At 39.4% G+C, this 18061-nt stretch overlaps 1 protein-coding gene across 1 annotated transcript in view; it reads right to left on the bottom strand.

The window, feature by feature from the left end:
* The window catches only part of ZNF215 (zinc finger protein 215), a 141867-nt gene that overhangs the window by 18506 nt on the left and 105300 nt on the right, over window positions 1-18061 (bottom strand). Inside the window, exon 3 of the mRNA XM_061201393.1 lies at window positions 1495-2056. Within this exon, the coding sequence (XP_061057376.1) occupies window positions 1495-1894 (400 nt within the window). The 5' untranslated portion in view covers window positions 1895-2056. The remainder of the gene's footprint in view (window positions 1-1494; window positions 2057-18061) is intronic.

Below are 18061 nucleotides of genomic sequence, written 5' to 3'. Positions count from 1 at the left end.
CACAGAAACGAAGACCCAACACAGCCATAAATAAATAAATAAATAAAATTTAAAAAAAAAAAAAAAAAAAAAAAAGAAACTGGATTGTCTTGCAGTTTCCCACAGATTGGATTTTAGTAATGGCATTCCCATGGTATAGTTTAACATGTTCCTCTATTCTCTATTTTCTATAATTGGTAGTTAGATCTATGCCAGCTCTTAAATACTGGTTCTTCCTAAGGATTTGTATTTTTCCTACTTCTGTTCATACCTATACGTTTCCATATTTTTCTTTCTTGATTTTAGCCCAGAGAGACCCACTGATCTACAAACCTGTAGGACTATACATTCATATTGTCTTAAGCAACAAAGTTTACGGTAATGTGTTACAGCAGCAACAGAAATTGCTATACTTCTGAACACTAAAGCCATATTTTTAACTATATATTAGATTATTCACTGTGGTTGTCCCACAAAGACCTCAAATTCAACATGCCACATAATTAATATATCAATCTCCTCTCCAACAAAAACTGTTACTTACACTCCATTCATGCAAGCCAGAACATTTATCCCATTCACACCTAATATGTAAACCCTTTAGGTTCAAACTCCTCTGTTTTCCCAAATGCTTCCTCATTCTCTAACACCTGATCTACTACAATACTTCCTAACTGGTTTTCCTATTTTCAGAGCTCTCAGGGCTATCCTTTACTGCAGAAGTTGATAAACTTTTTCTGTAAAGATCCAGATTGTAAATATTTTATTTAGGCTTTGCAGGCAATACAGTCTCTGCTATAACTAATCAAGTCTAGTCATAGTATGAAAGCAGCTGTAGACAAAATGTAAATGAATGGGGTGTGGCTGTGTTCCAATAAAACTTTATTTCCAAAAATATTTGGCCTGTGGTCATAGTTTGCTGATCCCTGCCCTACACTGAAGCCAACACAGTATTTTTGAAAGGTAAATCAAATTATTTTACTCCCCTACTCAATCTGTGAGATCTCAGTTCAGCCTTCCTAATATAGTAAAGTTCTTCATGATCTGGCCCTTGACACCTTCTAGCTTCAGAAAAAGTTTTTATGCTAAGTGAAATAAGTCAGATAGAGGAAGACAAATACTCTATGATATCACTTACATGTGGAATCAAAAAAATAGAACTAGTGAATATAACAAAAAAGAAACAGATTCACAGATATAGAGAACAAACTAGTGGTTACCAGTGGGAAGAGGGAAGGGGGGAGGGACAATATAGGGAAAGAGGATTAAGAGGTATAAAATATTATGTATAAAATAAGCTATAAGGATATATGGTACAACACAGGGAATATAGCCAACATTTTATGACTATAAATGGAGAATAACCTTTAAAAATTATGAATCACTATGTAATATACATATAACATATAAATACTGTACATCAACTATGCATCCATAAAAAAATTTTTTTTAAAGATAATTTTTCTTCATATGGGAAGGGTCAACTATTCTACCTCCAATTTTCTATATTCTCACCTTCATCCTTAAGCATATCAATCACATCCTCTATGAGGCTCACCACTTCCTTGCTGTTCTTTGGATGTTGTAAATTCACCCAAGTCCTGACTTCTTCAGGGAGAATTGTCAGGAATTGTTCCAGTACCAATAGCTCTAGGATCTGCTTCTTTGTGTGAATTTCTGGTCTCAGCCACTGAAGACAGAGCTCCCAGAGTTGGCTCAGGGCTTCATGAGGCCCAGACACTTCTAAATACTGGAAATGTCTGAACTTTAGACGAGAGGCTTCACAGTCATCTGTCTCCACGACTGGGATGGATTCCTGCTGCCAAGACACATCTGCTCTCAGGACCTCACTTTGTTCATGAGGAGCCAGGTTTTGAGGTTTTGAGATAGCCGTCAACTTGTTCAAAGGCTGCATCTTCCTACACAGAGCTCCCACTGCAGTTCAAATTTGTCTTATCAGAGGATTCCAATAATTCTCATGCTTGGGCTAAGCACTTGTGTACTATATACATATATATGCAGTGAGAAAAGTTTCAGGAGCTTCAGACGCAGAGCCAATATTCAGGCACCCAAGAGACTGAAAAAAAGACATAAATATGACCTACAGATAATGAACATGGATAGGTCAAAAAGTGCATTCCCGGACTATAACAATCAAAAGTTTTAATTTGTTAGGATTCGCTATGAGCCAGTCTGCAATGCCCATCAATCAGGGAGGTCTTAGGCTCAACAAAACATTTAAACCTTGCAGAACTACCACAGCTCATATTTGGCACTTAGGTTACTACGAAGGCTATTGGACAGAAAACAAAGCTTGCTAACAGAGGAGTAACTGGAATTTTTCTTCAGTGGCAGTTCTCACAGAGTATAGCTCGAGTGCAAGGAGATGTGGACCATGTAGGTTGGGCAGAAAGCATCTTGACTGAAAAGCCTTCTACAGGAGCTGATATCTAACAACGCTACGAGTGCAGTTCTCAGGGTTCCCCAAAGAGCGTGCCAGATTATGAGTCACTACATTCAGGGAAGTTCAGATCCAGCTTTCTATCTGATTTACAGTTCTCCCAGTCCAGATGCAATTTACCATTCAGGAGTCATTTTTATTATAAGCCTCTAGGCCAGTGGTTCTTTTTCCATAGCATTGTGCTTGTACAGTTACAATATCGTTTCTAATTTCTCTGAAGATTCTAATTTGAGTTTTCTGTTTCCTAAATTCCCTTTGATTCTGTGGTCAGGGTTTCTATTTATCTTGGTTTTTAGACATCTGGTATTCCCTAGTTTTCTGCTCATATTTAAGAATCAAGTGTTAGGTTGATTATTCCAGATCATCATATGAATTTCTACTTCTTCTGTATCAGTAGATTGGTTTCCTAATGGGTGTCTACCCTGAATGGGAGACTTACCAAGAGCCATGTGAATATCAGTGAGACACACACATTGGCAGACTTTGATTTAGGGTGAGTGGAGGAGCAGGCTGTCAAGTTGTGGGCTCCCCACACAACAGAGTGAAAAGGTTTTACTATGAAATGTCAACACCTAACCTAAAAGCCTTCGTTCTCCTCAGATGGTTTATTCAATTTATTTAGGGAAGAACTTTTTGTGGGAGGAAGGCACTGGAGCTAAACTGCTTCTCTATGTAGGTGGGAAGAGGGCTGGGAGGTTGGGAGATGACTGGAATAGAGGTTTCACATGTAACCCTTCACTCGATTCCTATGTTCTATTTAACTCTCACTGCCATACTCTGTTGAAACAGCTTAATATTCACATAGGCAGATGGGTTTCCACCTCCTAGCATATTCCAAGTTGTGACCTTTTCTACACTGCTTCTGTAAACCATATTTTCACTTTCTGTCTTGTAGAAATGTATTGACACCATTTATATACTCATTAGTATCCCCATTACATGGGGACACAGGGCAAAGTGGAACAACTGAGGGAACATTCTGAGATCCAACACAAACCTTCTCCAAAGCTTAAGGAAAGTACACATTCATTACCAAAAAAAAAGAAAAAGAAAGTTCCGAAGTGCTTAAGAGGTATCACTCACTGAGTTCCAGCAGAACAATGAACTATGGGCCCAGATACTTTCAGAATTAACATACAGGGAGAAAGAAAAAAAAAAAGTTCACAGATCACATATTAAAAACAAAACAAAAAACCAAGTAAGCATTAAAAAAAAAAAAAGCAGATTTAACAACAAGAATATCCATTGTAACAATAAATGCACTGGGTAAAAATTTAAACTCAACTATGTAAAATATTAAGAGACATCCAAAACAAAAGAACTCCAAAGCTTAAAGGGATGATAGAAAAAATAACAAGCAAATGTAAACAACAATAATATGCAGGGATATACTGAATTAAGATGTATATTGAATTAAAAGCACAAATGAATAAAATTAGACAAAGAGGAAACTTTAAATGATTGAAGGTATAACTCATAATGAAATATGACTGCTACTAAGTGTATCAAATAACACAATGAAATATATTTATAGCAAAACCCTCAGAAAACAAGAGATGCAAGCAACAATAACACAACAGAAATGGGAGACTAAGGCAACTTTCTCAGTCCTTAACAAGTAAGCTAAAATTGATAGTATAGAGGACATGAATAACATGCTTAGCCTGATATATAAAACCATATAGAATGTAGTTTCTATTCAAGCACTTATGAGAATGCTTACATAAGCTGCTATTTATTAAGCTACCAAAAAACTCAGTAAATAAAAGTAAATAAAAGTGGTACAAACCACATTTATTACCAGAATGAAAACGAGATCTTAACATCAAGTAGAAATAGAAAAAAATCTCAACTACTTTGAAATTTAACTTTTGATTCTAAAAAACAACTCAAATTAAAAACACTAAAAACACTGCACTTCAAAATCTAACAGCTCGAGTTCTACTGTTAGGCAACAGCAAAGCCTTATATATATAATTAAACAAGAATGAGATGAATTAAACGTTCAACTCAAAGTGAGAAAAAGCAACAAAATATACTAGGAGTTTATAGGTTAAAAATTAATAAATTACTCAGTATAAATAATTATAGAGCTAGGAGGACAGGTTAGAGATGTTCAGGATGATATGCTAGCACTTAAGATTTTGAAGGAGGAACAGTCTGGATGATAAATGGTCCAAGGTATGACTGTGACTGAGAATAGCTTAAGTGGTCTGTAAGTGACCACCAATGGAATAAACAAAGTCAAGAACTGTTAAAGTTTAAACTCTAAAGTACTAAACAGACACCTTTAAGGATGATGGTAGGACTCAGAATGAAGATTTAAGACGCTGAGCCAATACCAATGGAAGGAAGGGCTCAGTAAGGCGCAGGTGACAGGAATCTGGAGAGTTAGATCAAATAACCAGCTGACACAAGTTCATAGGATTTTACAGCGTCAAGAAACTTGAACAGGCACTAATTATGGGGAAAAGGTAGTATCTGTGAAAAAGGGTTGTTTTAATCAAATAGGTCATAGGCAGAGCAGTAGCCTGAGGTAAGGAGAATCTTTCGCCTTCCGAGATTAGCTTGTAAAAAGGAGCATAAAGCAGTGTGCAAATGAGCATCTGAAATAAAGAGGTTTCAGGGAGTGGCCAGGAATGAGTGGGACAGCACGGCAAGTTGGAATGAACTTTTCTCCATTTTCTTTTCCAGTCGATTGATCCAGTCACACTGGATCGGGAATCCATATCAGTCATTCCAAAACCAGCTGAGCAAGATATATTTACCAGATTAAACGCCTGGAGACTGCCCCCATCACAGAATGGAAGAGGAGACAGCAGACCTGGATCTGGAACCTAACCGTCCTGTTTCCCACCCCAGCCCTCTTTACCTCTCCTCTCTCACGCACTAACTTCCTACCACAGCCCACGCCTCCATCTCTGTCAGCTCGCGCCCTACTCCAGCTTCTCCCGCAGAGACTGCAGAGCACAGAGTTGGAATCCAGGTAACAGCGAACAAGCCGAGGAGACCGCGTGCACGTCCTCAAGCAGGATTCCCAATTCCACGCACCCGCGTCCTCACCGCCCGCTGACCCGCGTGATACCTGCAAACACCGCTCCCAGCCAGGGCTGGGTTCAGTCACACCCAGGAGCCAGTTCAGAGGAGCCGCAGAAGTCGTCCTCCCAGCCCGGGGAGGGAGCTTGCGTTAGTAATCACACCACAACTAAGCAGCGCGGGCCACATCTGTCCCTTACACGCCAGTGCCGGCTCAGTATCTACTAAATACCAAGACGCCGGCCGGCGCACTCCCGCGCAAGCGCACCAGCCGTGGAAGCCCCCAGAAGGCCCCGCGGCCCAAGTTTGTAAAGTGGACGGGGTGGGGCCTCTGCCCGTCCCGCCCCTTTCCCAGGTCCCGCCCCTTTCCCAGGCCCCGCCCTCTTCATAGACGTGAGTCCAACCCTAGGGCCAGGAACCGAGGGCCAGGAACCGAGGGCCACGCTTAGGGTAGGTGGGAAAAGGCCTTGTCAAACTTCTGTGGCTTCCTCCATCCCCATCTAGGAGAACTGGCCAAAATTTTTTTACCTTCTCACCACCACCCACCCTCCTCCCCCATTTTCTTGGAATCAAAAACCAGTGAAGTAATTTTGAAAAGATATGGTCTTGTATATAACATGGTTTAACATGGTTTTTACTGACTTGCTGATTCGCTCATTCACTCATTTATTCAGTTTTGCATCGCGGTAGAAAATCTTGCAAAAGACCATGAGTCCAGTTTTGGCTTGTTACATATGAGATACTTTGTGACATACAAGAAGCACTGTCAAATTGGACGTTAAGTGTCTGAGAGCTTAGAGGTGTATGGGGCCAGACTTGTAAAATTTGTGTCGGTAACGGGTAGATGGTACTTGATACTATGCGGGGTGGGGGGTGGAAATGAGACTGCAGAGAGAAGGAGAGAAAACAGTAGAAGGAGGAGGAGTCTAGGACTGAGCCCCAGAGGAAGAACTCAAACTAGTAAATCAGGGACTGTCTCCCAGGAAGGGAGTTTTAAATCTAGATCAAACAAGATAGGAGCCAGATTTTTGTTTGTTTTAACCAACCTCTTCTGTACTCATTACTATCATAAGCAAATTATAAATGTCATCTCACTCATCACCACAACACTATAAGGAAGAGATTATCATCCCCAAATTTATGGAAACTAAAAGATAGCGAAGCTGAGCTTCAAGCTCAGATCACTTCGTTCTTGTCCCACTGCTACTCACTCAACGCTTCAAGATTTAGAGGGTCATTAGTAAGATGTGCCAGAATTGTGGAATGATATTTTCCAAGATTAGGAGTTTGGTGTGTGCCATGAATTGTTTGTGATGGGGTTGACCTTTATAAAAGTCAGTTAATAGCTAGGCAAAATAAAAATTTTAACTTGTAAGTATTGCCAGTAAACAGGCTCAAACGTAGTCTTTAGCTAATTAAGAGTTCAGGGAAATGGAAAGGGTGCCAAGTATGAGGCGGAATGACCAGCCTTCCTCTCATACCTTATAGATATGAGGTTTCTGACCAAGTGTCTTCAAAGGTCCACAGAGGCCTAGACACTGCTTTCTAATTGAAGAAGGGTCATTTTCAGTTTGCAGTTACCTCACTAAAGTCCAGCTATTTTTTAATGGCACAATTTTAAAGGTTTCTCTCAATATATGACTTTCATTGTAAAGCCATCTGGGATTAGATCCTTAAGATGCATACACTTGTTTGCTACAAACTCCATTCTCTTCTATCATTGTGAAATCCAGATCTTCTCTGTATTTAAGAAAAAAATATAGAGAAAACTTGACCTGAGTTAAGCCAACACTTTTCCTAGACCACTTATATATTCATTCAGCCAATTTTTATTGAGAATTTAATATGTGGCAAATACTGTACTAGCAATTGAAAATATATTAGTAAACACAATCAAATGAAGACTGTCTTAACGACCAGTGGAAGCATTCCATATGCTAAGCTATTGTATTTCTTCACCCAATGTTCTATGTTCTGCACATCCTCAGAATATTGTGTTGTGTAGACTGTGAGTTGCATTGGTCAGTCTGGAATTTGTAGATAGTCAAGATATGAATAGGGGTGATTTGGTTTCATGGGCCATGTGTTATGGACATTTGTCAGTTTTTGGCTTCTGATCCTTTGAATACACTGTCTAAAATTATAGTCTTCTGTTGAGTCTTGTGAGGGAGTTGGAGCCTGTCTCCATCCATGGAAACTGAATACATCTAATATTAACTTCCTTTGTCTGCATTGCAGCTAGGACTCGATCAATTAGATATACCCAGTCTAGACTTTGAATTAAGAGCTAGTGACATGAAAAAGCAAGGACATCAAAAAGTTTCTTTTTTAAAAACAGACTTTATTTTTTAGGTCAGTTTTAGATGTACAGAAAAATTGAGAAGATATAGTACATTGAGTTCTGATATACCCCCCCTTTTCCCACTATCAACTTACATTGTTATTATTATTATTTACATTATTATGGCACATCTGCTACAATTAAGAAAATAAGATTAATACCTTATTATTAACTAAACTTTATACTTTGTTTGAACTTGCTGAGGTTTTGTCTCCTTAGGCTCCTCCTGGCTGTGACAGTTTTTGAGACTTGTTTTTGATGACCTTTACAGTTTTGAGGAGTACAGGTTGTATATTTTATAGGAAGCCCATGTATGAGAATTTGTCTGTTTTTCTCATGATTAGACTGAGGTTATGGGTTTGAGGGATCTTCCGATCATAAAGTGCTATTTCCATCATATCATCTCAAGGGAACGTACTAACAACAGGACTTAACACTATTTATGTTAACCTTGGTCACCTGGCTGAGGCAGTGTCAGCAATTTCTTCTCTTTTTTTGTCAGCGGTAGAGAGAGCAGCAACATTCCAATTTCCAGGTTCAGGGAATTAGCCGCTCCAGCAGCAGGGCCTGTGCTGAGGGTGTTGGCAGTGTAAACTGCGCCACCTAGTGCTGAATGGCAGTGATGTCCTTAGCAGACCCATTTTGTGTTAATGAATTTGGCCCGTGATTCTGGCTGCAGAATCGGAATTACTATTATTCAGTATTTTTCCTTTTAGCTTAAATCATGCATAGTCAGTTTCTGTTACTTGCAACTACAAACCCTGACTGAAACATCATCTTTATTATGATTCTTTAGAAGCTTCTTGGCCCTTTATTCCCCCTCTCCCTCCATAGCAGGAGAGGTAGTCGTTTTTATTGGTAATGTGAATAAGCCCCACAGGAACCTATTTGAATGTGATGGAGCACAATTCTCTCAGAGTTTCAGTTATCCATTGCTGCATAACAAACCACGTCAAAACTCTGTGCCTTAAAACAGCAATCATTTTATTTGCTCAGGATTCCAGAATTTGGAAGGTGGAGATGGCAACTATCAGTAATGGCAATATTTAAGGTAGTGTTTGTACTTTCTTCTTACATTTTCTTATTTTTTCTGCTGTTACTGAAGTAGCTCTCATCTAGATCATCAACGACAGCCAAGTCACCTATTTCAACTATTAATTTTTTGTCCTTGTCTACATCACCTCATCTAGCACATGCTGTTTGAATGAGGGTTTTCTCTGATCCTCCTACCCCAGATTAGAGTTTGTCTATTGTAGTGCAGTTCCAGTAATTTTAAAAGGATAGTAACAAATGCAAAAGTGTGTATTAAAACACATTATGTGTCAGTCATTGCTCTGATAAAATGGTAAGATAAAATGAAATAAGAGCTCAACAAATACTTTTAAAATGATTCCATGGATGCATTCATGCATGAATGAAAGAAATAAGAACTTTGGTTACTAGATATCTCTTCACTGGGGAGGTCTTCCCCTGCAAAGTCAATCTGAGGTGTGTTGTTCCTGGACCTATGTTCATGGTAACTGTACAATGGTTACCATGGAATCCCCTCTAAATGTGTGATTGATTAACGTTTGGGTAAAAGAGCCAAGCAGAGGGACCTTCAAGATGGCAGAGGAGTAGGAGGTGGAGATCACCTTCCTCCCCACAACTACATCAGAAATACATCTACATGTGGAACAACTCCTACAGAACACCTACTGAACACTGGCAGAAGACCTCAGACCTCCCAAAAGGCAAGAAACTCCCCACATACCTGGGTAGGGCAAAAGAAAAAAGAAAAAACAGAGACAAAAGAATAGGGATGGGACCTGCACCAGTGGGAGGGAGCTGTGAAGGAGGAAAAGTTTCCACACACTAGGAAGGCCCTTCGTGGGTGGAGACTGCGGGAGGCATAGGGGGGAAGCTTCAGAGCCACGGAGGAGAGCGCAGCAACAGGCATGCAGAGGGCAAAGCGGAGAGATTCCCACACAGAGGATCGGTGCCGACCAGCACTCACCAGCCCGAGAGGCTTGTCTGCTCACCCGCCGGGACAGGTGGGGGCTGGGAGCTGAGGCTCGGGCTTCGGTCGGATCCCAGGGAGAGGACTGGGGTTGGCGGCGTGAACACAGCCTGAAGGGGGCTAGTGCACCACGGCTAGCCGGGAGGGAGTCTGGGAAAAGGTCTGGAACTGCCGAAGAGGCAAGAGACTTTTTCTTGCCTCTTTGTTTCCTGGTGCGCGAGGAGAGGGGATTAAGAGCGCCGCTTAAAGGAGCTCCAGAGACGGGCGTGAGCCGCGTCTGTCAGCGGGGACCCCAGAGATGGGCATGAAATGCTAAGGCTGCTGCTGCTGCCACCAAGAAGCCTGTGTGCAAGCACAGGTCACTATCCACACCTCCCCTCCCGGGAGCCTGTGCAGCCCACCACTGCCAGGGTCCTGTGATGCAGGGACAACTTCCCCGGGAGAATGCACGGCGCGCCTCAGGCTGTTGCAACGTCACACTGGCCTCTGCTGCCGCAGGCTCACCCTGCATTCCAGTTATGACTACCGTACCCCTCCCTCCCCCCAGCCTGAGTGAGCAAGGGCGCCCTAATCAGCCGCTGCTTTAACCCCGTCCTGTCTGGGTGGGAACAGATGCCGGAGGACGACCTACACACAGAGGTGGGGCCAAAACCAAAGCTGAACCCCAGGAGCTGTGCGAACAAAGAAGAGAAAGGGAAATCTCTCCCAGCAGCCTCAGGAGCAGTGGATTAAATCCCCACAATCAACTTGATATACCCTGCATCTATGGAATACCTGAATAGACAACAAATCATCCCAAAATTGAGGTGGTGGACTTTGGGAGTAGACTTGGGGTTTGCTTTCTGCAACTGATTTGTTTCTGATTTTTATGTTAATCTTAGTTCAGTTTTTAGTGCTTCTTATCATTGGTGGATTTGTTTATTGGCTTGGTTGCTCTCTTCTTTTTTTTAAATTTAATTTTATTTATTTTTGATTTTTTTATTTTAATAATTTTTTAAATTTTTATTTAATTTTTAAATTTTTATTATATTTTTTCTTTCTTTTTTTCTCCCTTTTATTCTGAGCCATGTGGCTGACAGGGTCTTGGTACTCTGGCCTGGTGTCAGGCCTGAGCCTCCGAGGTGGGAGAGCCGAGTTCAGGACATTGGACCACCAGAGACCTCCCAGGCCCATATAATATCAATCGGCGAGAGCTCTCCCAGAGATCTCCATCTCAACGCTAAGACCCAGCTCCACCCAAGGCCAGCAAGCTCCAGTGCTGGATGCCCCATGCCAAACAACTAGCAAAACAGGAACACAACCCCACCCATTAGCAGAGGCACTGCCTAAAATCATACTAAGTTCATAGACACCCCAAAACCCAACACCACACGTGGCCCTGCCCACCAGAAAAACAAGATCTAGCCCCACCCACCAGAACACAGACACCAGTTCCCTATACCAGGAAGCCTACACAAGCCACTGAAGCAACCTCACCCACTGAGGACAGACACCATAAACAATGGGAACTATGAAGCTGCAGCCTGAGAAAAGGAGACCCTAAACACAGTAATTTAAACAAAATGAGAAGACAGAGAAATATGCAGCAGATGAAGGAGGAAGGTAAAAACCTACCAGACCAAACAAATGAAGAGGAAATAGGCACTCTACCTGAAAAAGAATTCAGAGTAATGATAGTAAAGATGATCCAAAATCTTGGAAATAGAATGGAGAAAATACAAGAAATGTTTAACAAGGACCTAGAAGAACTAAATAGCAAATAAACAATGATGAACAGCACAATAAATGAAATTAAAAATACTCTAGAAGGAATCAGTAGCAGAATAACTGAGGCAGAAAAACGGATAAGTGACCTGGAAGATAAAATAGTGGAAAAAACTACTGCAGATCAGAATAAAGTAAAAAGAATGAAAAGAATTGAGGACAGTCTCAGAGACCTCTGGGACAACATTAAACGCACCAACATTCCAATTATAGGGGTCCCAGAAGAAGAAGAGAAAAAAAAAGGGTCTGAGAAAATATTTAAAGAGATTATAGTTGAAAACTTCCCTAACATGGGAAAGGAAACAGTCAATCAAGTCCAGGAAGTGCAGAGGTTCCCATACAGGATAAATCCAAGGAGAAACAAGCCAAGACACATATTAATAAAACTATCAAAAATTAAATACAAAGAACAAATATTAAAAGCAGCAAGGGAAAAGCAACAAATAACATACAAGGTAATACCCATAAGGTTAACAGCTGATCTTTCAGCAGAACTCTGCAAGCCAGAAGGGAGTGGCAAGATATATTTAAAATGATGAAAGGGAAAAAACTACAACCAAGATTACTCTACCCAGCAAGGATCTCATTCAGATTTGACGGAGAAATTAAAACCTTTACCGACAAGCAAAATTTAGGAGAATTCAGCACCACCAAACCAGCTTTACAACAAATGCTAAAGGAACTTCTCTAGGCAGGACACACAAGAGAAGACCTACAACAATAAACCCAAAACAATTAAGAAAATGGTAATAGGAACACACATATCGATAATTACCTTAAATGTGAATGGATTAAATGCTCCAACCAAAAGACACAGGCTCACTGAATGGATACAAAAACAAGACCCGTATATATGCTGCCTACAAGAGACCCATTTCAGACCTAGGGACACATACAGACTGAAAGTGAGGGGATGGAAAAAGATATTCCATGCAAATGGAAATCAAAAGAAAGCTGGAGAAGCAATACTCATATCAGACAAAATAGACTTTAAAATAAAGACTATTACAAGAGACAAAGAAGGACACTACATAATGGTCAAGGGATCAATCCAAGAAGATATAACAATCGTAAATATTTATGCACCCAACATAGGAGCACCTCAATACATAAGGCAAATACTAACAGCCATAAAAGGGGAAATCGACAGTAACACAGTAATAGTAGGGGACTTTAACACCCCACTTTCACCAATGGACATATCATCCAAAATGAAAATAAATAAGGAAACATAAGCTTTAAATGACACATTAGACAAGATGGACTTAATTGATATTTATAGGGCATTCCATCCAAAAACAACAGAATACACTTTCTTCTCAAGTGCTCATGGAACATTCTCCAGGATAGGTCATATCTTGGGTCACAACTCAAGCCTTGGTAAATTTAAGAAAATTGAAATCATATCAAGTATCTTTTCCGACCACAATGCTGTGAGACTAGATATAAATTACAGGGAAAAAACTGTAAAAAATATAAACAGAGGGAGGCTAAACAATACAATACTAAATAACCAAGAGATCACTGAAGAAATCAGAGAGGAAATCAAAAAATACCTAGAAAAAAATGACAATATCAACACCACAGCCCAAAACCTATGGGATGCAGCAAAAGCAGTTCTAAGAGGGAATTTTATAGCAATACAATCCTACCTCAACAAACAAGAAAAATCTCAAATAAACAACCTAACCTTACACATAAGCAATTAGAGAAAGAAGAACAAAAAACCCCCCAAAGTTAGCAGAAGGAAAGAAATCATAAAGATCAGATCAGAAATAAATGAAAAAGAAATGAAGGAAACAATAGCAAAGATCAATAAAACTAAAAGCTGGTTCTCTGAGAAGATAAACAAAATTGATAAACCATTAGCCAGACTCATCAAGAGAAAAAGGGAGAGGACTCAAATCAACAGAATTAGAAATGAAAAAGGAGAAGTAACAACTGACACTGCAGAAATAGAAAGGAACATGAGAGATTACTACAAGCAATTATATGCCAATAAAATGGACAACCTGGAAGAAATGGACAAATTCTTAGAAAAGCACAACCTTTTGAGAATGAACCAGGAAGAAATAGAAAATACAAACAGACCAATCACAAGCACTGAAATTGAAACTGTGATTTAAAGTCTTCCAACAAACAAAACCCCAGGACCAGATGGATTCACAGGTGAATTCTATCAAACATTTAGAGAAGAGTTAACACCTATCCTTCTCAAACTCTTCCAAAATACAGCAGAGGGAGGAACACTCCCAAATTCATTCTATGAGGCCACCATCACCCTGATACCAAAACCAGACAAAGATGTCACAAAAAAAGAAAACTACACTGATAATCATTATCACTGATAATCATAGATGCAAAAATCCTCAACAAAATACTAGCAAACAGAATCCAACAGCACATTAAAAGGATCATATATCAAGATCAAGTGGGGTTTATCCCAGGAATACAAGGATTCTTCAATATATGCTAAGCAATGTGATGCACCATATTAACAAATTGAAGGATAAAAACCATATGATAATCTCAATAGATGCAGAAAAAGCTTTGGACAAATTCAACACCATTTATGATAAAAACTCTCCAGAAAGTAGGCATAGAGGTAACCTACCTCAACATAATAAAGGCCATATATGACAAACCCACAGCCAACATTGTTCTCCGTGGTGAAAAACTGAAACCATTTCCTCTAAGATCAGGAACAAGACAAGGTTGTCCACTCTCACCACTATTATTCAACATAGTTTTGGAAGTTTTAGCCACAGCAATCAGAGAATAAAAAGAACCAAAAGGAATCCAAATCAGAAAAAAAGAATTAAAACTGTCACTGTTTGCAGATGACATGATAGTATACATAGAGAATCCTAAAGATGCTAGCAGAAAACTACTAGAGCTAATCAATGAATTTGGTAAAGTAGCAGGATACAAAATTAATGCACAGAAATCTCTTGCATTCCTATACAATAATGATGAAAAATCTGAAAGAGAAATTAAGAAAACACTCCCATTTACCATTGCAACAAAAAGAATAAAATATCTAGGAATAAACCTACCTAAGGAGATAAAAGACCTGTATGCAGCAAACTATAAGACACTGATGAAAGGAATTAAAGATGATACAAACAGATGGAGAGATATACCATGTTCTTGGATTGGAAGAATCAACATTGTGAAAATGACTCTACTACCCAAAGCAATCTACAGATTCAATGCAATCCCTATCAAACTACCAATGGCATTTTTCACAGAACTAGAGCAAAAAATTTCAGTTTGTATGGAAACACAAAAGACCCCGAATAGCCAAAGCAATCTTGAGAAAGAAAAACGGAGCTGGAGGACTCAGGCGCCCAGACTTCAGACTATACTACAAAGCTACAGTAATCAAGACAGTATGGTACTGGCACAAAAACAGCAATACAGATCAATGGAACAGGATAGAAAGCCCAGAGATAAACCCATGCACATATGGTCACCTTATCTTTGACAAAGGAGGCAAGAATATACAATGGAGTACATACAGCCTCTTCAATAAGTGGTTAGGGAGTGTTCTAATTTCATAAGAATGAAATTAGAACACTTCCTAATACCATACACAAAAATAAACTCAAAATGGATTAAAGACCTAAATGTAAGGCCAGTCACTATAAAACTCTTAGAGGATAATACAGGCAGAACACACTATAACGTAAATCACAGCAAGATCCTTTTTGACCCACCTCCTAGAGAAATGGAAATAAAAACAAAAATAAACAAATGGCACCTAATGAAACTTCAAAGCTTTTGCACAGCAAAGGAAACCATAAACAAGACCAAAAGACAACCCTCAGAATGTGAGATAATATTTGCAAACGAAGCAACTGACAAAGGATTAATCTCCAAAATATACAAGCAGCTCATGCAGCTCAATATCAAAAAAACGAACAACCCAATCCAAAAATGGGCAGAAGACCTAAATAGACACTTCTCCAAAGAAGATATACAGATTGCCAACAGACACATGAAAGAATGCTCAACATCATTAATCATTAGAGAAATGCAAATCAAAACTACAATGAGATATGATCTCACACCGGTCAGAATGGCCATCATCAAAAAATCTACAAACAATAAATGCTGGAGAGGGTGTGGAGAAAAGGGAACCCTCTTGCAGTGTTGGTGGGAATGTAAATTGATACAGCCACCTTGGAGAACAGTATGGAGATTCCTTAAAAAACTAAAAATAGAACTACCATATGCCCCAGCAATCCCACTACTGGGCATATACCCTGAGAAAACCATAATTCAAAAAGAGACATGTACCACAGTGTTCATTGCAGCACTATTTACAATAGCCAAGCAACCTAACTGTCCATCGACAGATGAATGGATAAAGAAGATGTGGCACATGTACACAATGTAATATTACTCAGCCATAAAAAGAAACAAAATTGAGTTATTTGTAGTGAGGTGGATGGACCTAGAGTCTCTCATACAGAGTGAAGTAAGTCAGAAAGAGAAAAACAAATACCATATGCTAACACATATATGGAACCTAAAAAAAAAAAAATGGTACTGATGAACCTTGGGGCAGGACAGGAATAAAGACGCAGATGTAGAGAATGGATTTGAGGATACAGGGAGGGGGAAGGGTAAGCTGGGACGAAGCAAGAGAGTAGCATTGACATATATACACTACCAAATGTAAAATAGATATCTAGTGGGAAGCAGCTGCATAGCACAGGGAGATCCGTTCGGTGCTTTGTGACCACATAGAGGGGTGGGATAGGGAGGGTGGGAGGGAGATGCAAGAGGGAGGGGATATGGGGATACATGTATACATGTATCTGATTCACTTTGTTATACAGCAGAAACCAGCACAACATTGTAAAGCAATTATATTCCAATAAAGATTTTTTTTTAAAAATTTAAAAATAAAAGTAAAAAAACAAACAAAAAAGGACTTTCTAAAATTATCTAAAAGTCATATAAAAACTATGACAAAAATAGAGGGGCATATCCCCATTTTATAAGCTATGTGCTCTATTTTCCAATTAAAATTGAAAGGGAGAGACAGAATGAGCAAGAAAATTATCTTTCCCAGAGTAGTATTTATCATGGGGAGAAAGACATGGGAAGAAGGGAGTGGCTATCATGTTTTGTTTTATATCTTTCTGTACTATTCAAAATTTCTACTTCTATACTTTTGTAGCTTTTTAAACAACAACAAGGGTTATCTGATGGGAAACTTTTGTTTTCAATTTCAATTTTTTAAAACTTATTTTATTGAAGTATGGTTGATATAGAATGTTGTGTTGATTTCTGCTCTATAGCAAAGTGATTCAGTTATTTATATACATATATTCTTTTTCATATTCTTTTCCATTATGGTTTTTCACAGGATATTGAATATAGTTCCCTGTGCTATATAGTAGGACCTTGTTGTTTATCCATTCTATATATAATAGTTTTCATCTGCTACTTCCAAACTCCCAATCCATTCCCCCCACCCCCCTCATTTTATTTTTTGTATCTACTGTATTTTTAAGTGAATAAATGTTATAAGGAGTAAAAAAAAAAAAAGAGCGGAGCAGCTGTCAGTTTTGTTTTTTTATAAATTTTTATTTATTTATTTATTTATTTATTTGGGCTGTGTTGGGTCTTCGTTTCTGTGCGAGGGCTTTCTCTAGTTGTGGCAAGCGGGGGCCACTCTTCATCGCGGTGCGCGGGCCTCTCACTGTCGCGGCCTCTCCTGTTGCGGAGCACAGGCTCCAGACGCGCAGGCTCAGTAGTTGTGGCACACGGGCCTAGTTGCTCCGCGGCATGTGGGATCTTCCCAGACCAGGGCTCGAACCCGTGTCCCCTGCATTGGCATGCAGATTCTCAACCACTGCGCCACCAGGGAAGCCCTGTCAGTGTGTTTATTTGGACTAAGAGTCTATGAGAACCTAAAGTGGACTCTAGAATTGACCATTCTAGACAAGTTAAGCCACAGTGAAATGTGGTTAGAGGCATCTAAGCTTAAGGGGTCAGTCTAGGGATGGTAAACTCCAATTTCTAAAATTCTAATTCATTTTGCTTTCAGAAGAGATATTCATTGGGTTAATTGGGTTCATACAGAGGAAGATGACCTGAATGAATATTGGATACCAAAGCATGTTAGATAAAGGAATTTTAAAGGAACAAGTGGGTGGTTGGCTATGAAAATTGAATTTGGGCAAATATAGAAACTGACTTCAGTGAGTTGTGGTATAGAAGGATAATGAAAATTATTCTAGGAGTAAAACTAGGGAAAGTGGGTTGAAGATATAGGAAAATTGATTTTGACTTACCATAAGGAAGATCTTTCTAACAGTAAAAAAACTATCTACATATGAAAGGGAATGATCCTAGAACGTAGAGCACTAGCTATACCATTCTTGTTTAGGCAAATGCTGGACAATTACTCAATGGCAATATTATGGAGTGGTTTAATCCTCAGACATATGTTTGGATTAGTTTG

The sequence above is a fragment of the Eubalaena glacialis genome, chromosome 10 (genome assembly GCF_028564815.1).
Source record: "Eubalaena glacialis isolate mEubGla1 chromosome 10, mEubGla1.1.hap2.+ XY, whole genome shotgun sequence".
In the NCBI taxonomy this organism is placed as follows: Eukaryota; Metazoa; Chordata; class Mammalia; order Artiodactyla; family Balaenidae; genus Eubalaena; species Eubalaena glacialis.
Note: the sequence above shows the minus strand (reverse complement) of the source record. Positions and strands in the feature narration are given on the sequence as shown.